General features: G+C 50.4%; 1 protein-coding gene across 1 annotated transcript; it reads right to left on the bottom strand.

The window, feature by feature from the left end:
• Positions 1-703: 703 nt before the first annotated feature.
• On the bottom strand, positions 704-1626 carry PV06_11877 (uncharacterized protein). Its single transcript, XM_016413623.1, has one exon. It carries the CDS (start codon positions 1538-1540, stop codon positions 1010-1012), a length of 531 nt encoding a protein of 176 aa, XP_016255998.1. The 5' UTR covers positions 1541-1626; the 3' UTR covers positions 704-1009.
• Positions 1627-7513: the final 5887 nt, after the last annotated feature.

Here is a 7513-nt window from a genome sequence, read left to right as displayed (position 1 = left end):
GTTGTGATATGAGGCTCAACCAACTATCGCGACATTTATGAAAGTCTCATGGAATCATTCCGCATACTTGGAAATTGTAGGGAAGCTTCTAGTATGTCACTTCGATGTATATATACTTCTACTTCCTTAGGAAGTAGAAGTAGAATAAGGATCAATCTACGCTTCCACTGCCATAATCCACAACACCATCCAGTCATATCATCCAGACACTAGCAAGTCAAATGCAGCACCAATGTCTCCTTCAGAAACTCATCAACAGCCATCCACTCTTACGAGGCTGCTCAGTCTTCGTTTTACCGTACAGCCATCAAGTTACGGCCTACTAGCCTTTCTTTGTTGTCAATATTTTACCTTAGGGCTAGTTACTGACACATCCTACGTTCTCATGATCATCACCACTGAGTAACAATGATTTTGTCCCAAGTTCATGAGCCCCTCCACTCAGCATGGGAAGCTATGGAGAGCATCTCTACAAGCATTTTTTGACCCTACATACCGACCCTGTGTATTACGAGACGAGGCAAAGGACTGATGCTGTTACCTTCCAGCCATTCACTTTAAAATCTGCAACCTGGGAAGGACAAAAAAATCCTCGAGCGTGGCAACGGATTTTGCCATATTCAGTACCGTCATTGGTAAGTAGGGACGTCGAGAAGTTCACATAGCGCCACGCGAAGGCCTCACCGGTCGGAAGGCCATGACTCCCGTTCCTGCCTCAATCACTGCCCGCAAAAAATGATCGAATTTAGGGTCAACTGAGTCAGGTAGTCCTATACAATCGGTATCAGAGTCGAGAAAGACCGAATACTTGACTCCGATCCTTATCTTCGCAACGATCCACCGTGTAAAGTCATGTCCCACTTGTGCCCTCCACAGGCAGTCATGTCCGCCAGCTGCAGACCCCTAAACTACACAGCTATGCCAATCCCAAGCCTCAATTGAATTCTTCGTGAGATTCAAGACGACAGGATTGCTGCCTCCTTGCCTGCTAGTAGCCCGCATCCTCGACCTATAGTTCTACGTATGCAGAACCTTCAGAGGGACTATCTGGGGGCGTTGTTGGTGAAAACTTCTTGTATGCCTGCGTAACCTGGTCCCAGGTATAGTTGATAGGTTGACCGTCGTGGGGCGTGATACTGATCACAATCTCATCGGCAGAATAGTGTGAGAATGCCCTGGCTCCAGCAAGTTGAGATAGAATTACCCTCCAAAAGGTACGTGCCGTCGCGCCGATTGTGGAAACTTCTGCCGTTTGCGATTTCATGATCTGGTTTGCTTTCCACTGGGAAGTGAACTGCTTTGCGACCATTTGTGCTTCGTTCATAACATTATCGATGTAAGGTGTTGGAAGCATACTGAAACGTCGGATATCGACCAAAATATTAATGGCGTCATGAATGGGAATCGCTGCGGACGGAGGTGGAGTAGGCCGAAATGCTCCCAGTCGTGAGATACTATCGTAGAGAGTGTCTTTGAAGGTCACCGTAGGGGGACACCATAGTAGCCTACTCCACTGAACTCGGAAGAAACGTGATTCCATGATGAAGGCCAAAATAAACAAAAAGCCAGCGAAGAGCTAGAGAAACTCAATGGTAACTAGTCAGTAATGTGAATTTGAGAGAAAAGATCACGCCTGAATATCTATACCTTAATGATAAACTCGTAACTTTTGAGAGTAAGAGAAGGCTGGACGAATCATGTCTTTAATACTGGAAGACATAGTAGCGCGGAGCCCTTTGGGCCATTCGATGTGAGTGACACAAGGCGTTCGAAACTTAGTGCCTACGCGACACCAACGTCTTGGTCGTACCTCGCCAAGCTGGATCAGCGAGAACCAATTAATACGTAGGCCAAACCATCAGATGGTCAGACCGTGTTCAAGGTGTTAATGTTGGCCCACGCCTTCCACACAGGGCAAAAGGATCCGAGACTTGATGAGTCTTACTCTCGGGTTGAGCTGATCTTCACCAGCACATGGTTTCACGAGTGTAGTATGTGACAAGAAATGTTTGTCGAGAGGGGATAGTATTTGCTTAATGTGGGTGTAGCGAGGACCAATAACAGTCAGCCCTTGCGAATATGCTGCGATGCTGTACGGGAGCAAACACTGACAGGGCCCCAGAATGAATCATTACAGTATTAAGAACTTTTGCAAGCTCTGCCGCACTAGCCCGGATGCCTCACCAATTGACAGGCTAGTCAAAGTTGATGCCTGCGCGATGGCCGCCACGGCGGCCACTCTTAAAAGTTTGGGCGTCCTGTCAGTGACCTGGTAATCGGGTTAGACCAGAAGCTTGAAAGGCTGCCCGTCAAGCCACAAAGAGGACGCCCGAGCAAGAGCTTCACATGTTACATGGATCGAGAAGGCGGAAAAGCAAGTAGGGCCATGTGAACAGCTCAGATCACATTAGCCTACGAGTTGTTCGCTTTTCCTGGTATCATCAAGAATGTGAATATTAGAAACGCGTCACACTCTAGCCGACATTGCAAGTGGTCAGATCCTTCGAGTCTGCCTTGCAGCTTTCGTGTTCAGACATACTGTCCCAGTGCTACATGTCTTGAACTCCGTTGTTCTTGGATTCACGTCCGTATGTATTGGCGTGTCTGTACAATGTATCTAATGAAAACCACTGTAGGTGCGAGGCGCTAACAACAAAATCAATCGAGCGCATTGAAGAAAGGCACAAGTCGTCGTCTTTCTCATCGTAGGCATAAAACTGAACCATATATTCTCATCACCAAAGATTCAGAACAGAACTACTAGCAGTCAGGGCGGTTTCTCAGCCTGTCCACAATCCCATCTAGAAGCACAGCAACAGCAGCAGGAGTGAAAGGAAATCGCACGCGGCCACTTTCTCGCAACCAAAACGGAGGACTCTAATGCAATTATCCCAATTGTCAAGACGCATTCAGGGGAGCCTATGATTTGAATAGCCATATGGATCGGCAGGAGAGGCTGTACAAGTGCAACGTCGTGTAGCTAATGCCAACAGCTTAATGTTTCCTAACACTTTGTTAATTTAGACATTGATAAATGCACCCTAGGAAATTCTAGGCCTCCCAATTCATGTATACATATATAAAAGGTCGCCAACGTGATTTCAATCAGACATTGTTGCCTGGCCCTTCTCCTCTTGTGGCTGACACAGCGTCTTTTACGACTACACGGGTGAACTTGAAGGACATACATGTCACGGATGGTAACCTAATCCGATGGAAAAAGCTCTACATCTCTAAGGAAATGAGATACTTATGAGCATCATACTTAACATGACCTCAGTAGCTAACTCTCGTACGAAGGGGGCCCTATTGCAAAGGATACGCGATCGAAGCGACAATACCACGAACTCGAACCGGTGAGGTATTTAATGAATGAGCGTGGGGGAAAAACTGTCGACACCGGTGGCCTGATACGACCCAACGATCTCCTTTCGAAGCTTCCTTGCACCTCTGTCAGTGTCGCACCTTGTGGAATGATTGGATATCAAGGATTGATAGCTACCACCCTCTAGGCTAGCAGAAGGCACAACTTGACACAATCGCCTAGCCACCAAGTGTGCATGTAAGGACTGGCTCCGAGTTTTCGCTTGTATATCTATTAATCCTCATCGCACCCACGTTGAGACAATATCATCCCCTCTTTTGACGAATTGTAATGCTTAAGTGGAACAAGCAACAAAATTATCGTCTGTAGGTTGGCTACAGCGACCATCTTGTCGTTAGTCAATTAGGTGTCACTACTGCCTAGTCCAATACACAATTATCCTGTTTCATCATTCGAGAGACCCAAAATCATTGATAGGCAGGAACAAGCATAAACATAAGTAGAGAGTTGCCTAGCTGGCACCGCCCCGGCTATGGCCATATGCCCAGACTCGAAACCATTGATATGCTTTAAACGGTGGCGAGACGGCGAGCTTGTATTTGATGGTAAGTAGCCGACTCGAAAAGTCTATAGTCTCTCGTCTTCACACCAGCCCTACTGGCGAGCTGGTTATATCATATATTGTCTCGGCCAACAGAAAGGTAGTTTACACCACTTAATTATCGAACCTAAGAAACTGTCTCAACTTACCAAACTAATTCGTGCTGTTAGTGAAACGAATTCCTTTGTTCTCTCCTTATTCATATAGGAATAATGCCTATCGAAACTCACACACACACTGAGCGCAGTGGACGCACAGGGTCTACGTCGATAAAGCGAGACGTAACTGTACACCAGGAAGGAGGCAATGCTGAGATATTGAAGAAGGATGACGTGGAAAGAATATCATATTCAAAGAAGAGAGAGCAAAGGGCCAAAGATCGTCCATCCTACTAGTAAATATGACGGTATGAAAGCCTCGTTCCGGGGCTCCAATTAGTACTAACGAATATAGATGAGAAAAGCGCTGCCAGTCGAGAATGCAAACTTGACCTAGTGTAGTCTTCAAAAGAAATGCCAATCTCTCGAGTTTGGCGTGACAAGGGCCAATAGCAACAGGATCGATGTCTGAGAGCTAGTACCTACATCTTCTAAGAAGTGGTATCAAGTGTCTGCTGCGATAAATGAGATGGGCGTAGAGATTTCGTCGTCAGGGGCAACAGAGGTGCAACTCTTCTCTTCAGGTCTTGTATCATAAACCTAGTAAGAGCCCAGCCTGCCAAACTATCAAATCGTCCAGTCAAAGGCGTCGTATTTCGCCGCTTGTCGCCGGAAGAGCTTTGTTTAGCACCTTCTGGGAAAGTCAATAGTCTGGCATGCTAACATCATTAATTTGCTTGTCAACATCTAATTACCTGTTAAACTTATCATTAACTCACTTGTTTTCATAAGATCTCTCGAGAACTGTCTATCAATGGTTTATTGGTTGATTGATTGATTGATTTACATATAGCTGGTTCTACATGATGAATTTTCATACGCCCAGGCGGGGCTAAGCCCAATGGGGACTAGCTAGTTCTACATGGCTACACGCGAACGTCCCGGTTCATGGTACTTCCTGCTGTTGGTCCTTCGGCGGCATACGACCCTCGCGGCTGCTGTGATCCCTTTACGAGCTACACACTTCGCCCTCAAGCCAGTTCTTCTTGAGTGTTGCTGTTCTTTCATCGGCACAGGAACTGTCGGGTGTCGGCTCGTTCAATTCTCAAATCGGGATTACCTCCTTTGTTCAGGGTCGAGCTTCAATCGACCGGTGGCTTTCGCAAAGCGGATCGTCGCTCTGACCGCTTCCATGTTCGGCTTCCATTTCTTGAGCGGTCCGTCCACTCTTTCATTGGTCCACCCTCCCAGAAGGAATGACACGTCCGTCCACCGCTCCGTAGTTGCATGAAGATATTGTTGGCGCTGCAAGGTCCAACGCGTGCACTACGTCAGAAAGTGTCTGACCGTCTCGGGCCGGCGACACCATTCACACTGGTCCGAGTCCACCGCTTTGATCCTGTAAAGGGCACTGTTAAGTCGGCTCTTCCCCGTTCGGAGTTGAGCCAAGATTTGCGCCTCGTCGCGTTTGAGGTCATCATAGAGCTTGCGCGTGTGCTGGCCAGGGAGAGCACGATCGAGCTGTTTCGTGTACCGGCCACCGGGGCGCGCCTCGAACTGTTTCCTCTGTTCGTCATGGGTTTCTTTCGGCTTCCTTCTAGCGGTCGATTTCAACTTTGTCCCTACCGGAATCTGACGATTTGGGTGTGCTGCTCTCCGAGCCAAGTCATGCGCCAGTTCACTGCCACGGGTCGCGGATTCGCTTGGGATCCACTGGAAGACCACCCGTGGCTTCCACGACGCGGCAAGACGACCGAGCAACTCGTATATTCTTCGGACGATCCATTGTCCTGACTGTTGTCCTGGTTTCGCAACTACATCCAGCGCCGAGTGGCTCCTGCTGAGGATCCGCACGGGTGTTCTTGGGTCGGTGTCCTGATCGGGCCAGCGTTGATCCACCACGCGGCAGGCCTCGTACAGGGCCACCAATTCGCCATGGTGGGCGTTGATCGACGTGGTGGATCCGAGGGTCTTGCTGACCATGCGATGTGCCCGAGGGCCCAAGTATACCACGCCGATTCCCACTCTGCCGTTTCGACCGGACGCTCCCGTAAAGACGGTCCTCTCCAGGTCCGGGTTTTTGGCTGTGACGTCGGCTTTCTCTCGTCCTAGGATTTTTACGCTGGCTCGGGTTTTCCCTGGCGACATACAGAATGGCTCAATGCGCTCCAGCCGCTCCTTGCCTCGGCGTGCCATCACCTTCCCGCTTGTCCGCATGGGGAACACGAAACGCCGCTGTTCTCGCTCGTTCGCTCTCTTCACCCGCCAAAGCGGGTGTGTAGCGGGTAAGGTGTGCAGGTCAATCCAAAACCGATGGACTTGCTTCCGCCAGCGATCACTGACCGGCTCCAGTGCCGCCTCAGCCTCGGCCACGGCCAAGGATACCGTCTTAAATCCCGCGGTGATCGCCATGGCACCAAGGCGCTGTGCTTGTTCCGCACCTGTGATTAATTTGTGCGACGCGTAGATCGACCACACCACCGACGCGTAGTCGACCACGGGCGTCACCATCGAGGTCTAGAGCTGTCGCGCCATGCTCGGTTGCATACCTCGCAGTCTCCGCAACGCCTGCGCCGCACGGAGACCCCTCTTCGCTATCCGTGCTGCGTGTTCATGGTATCGCAACTGCCCGTCCATGACCACCCCCAGAATTTTGGCGTGCGGTGACGCCTCCACTGCGACCCCTCGGATCAGCAGCGGTCCAGCATCCTCGACCCTTCGCCGCGTGCGGGAGAAGTGGAGGAGGGCCGTCTTGTCAGGTGCAAACTCCGCCCCGCTGCTAACTTCCCACGCCTCTGCACGAGGAATGACTTTTGTTTGTAGCCTTTCAACGTTCGCCCGCGCACTCGGTCCCACGACCCAGGCATTATAGTCATCCACGAACGCGATAGCCCCTTGTGTCTTGTTGATGGGGGTCTGAACCAGGTCTGCATTGAAGAAGAGGAATAGAGTAGCTGACAGGGGGGAGCCCTGGGGCAGTCCCGACTGCGGGAGATCGACCATGTCTGATGTCTCACCGTTGACCAACACACACGCTTGTCGGTTCGAGCAGAACGATTCCACCCAGCGCACCACCGTCTCGGGCACCTGGCGACATCGCAGGCGTTGGAGAAGGACGTCTCGGTCGACGCCATTGTATGCCCCCTTGACGTCAAAACTGACCAGGCTGAGCACTTTGCCGTCTCGCCAAGCGTCGTAGATCTTCTCCTGCAGAAGCGTGAGAGCTTGGCTGGTCGAATGACGTTTCCGGGCGCCAAACTGGTTCTTTGGCAGGAGAGAATACGTCTCGGCCAGGAAGGATAACCTCTGTGCTAGGACCGACTCTAACGCCTTCGCCAGCGTGGGTAACAGCGATATCGGTCGATAGGACTTTGCGTTCGTGTAGTTTGGCTTGTCTGGCTTGCGCAGCGGTATGATTTTCGCCTGTTTCCATGCTTGCGGGATGATCCCCGTTCTCAATGACGCCTCAAAGAGGAGGAAGATCCACCG

This window comes from Exophiala oligosperma (assembly GCF_000835515.1).
Source record: "Exophiala oligosperma strain CBS 72588 unplaced genomic scaffold supercont1.91, whole genome shotgun sequence".
NCBI classification, from domain to species: domain Eukaryota; kingdom Fungi; phylum Ascomycota; class Eurotiomycetes; order Chaetothyriales; family Herpotrichiellaceae; genus Exophiala; species Exophiala oligosperma.
Note: the sequence above shows the minus strand (reverse complement) of the source record. Positions and strands in the feature narration are given on the sequence as shown.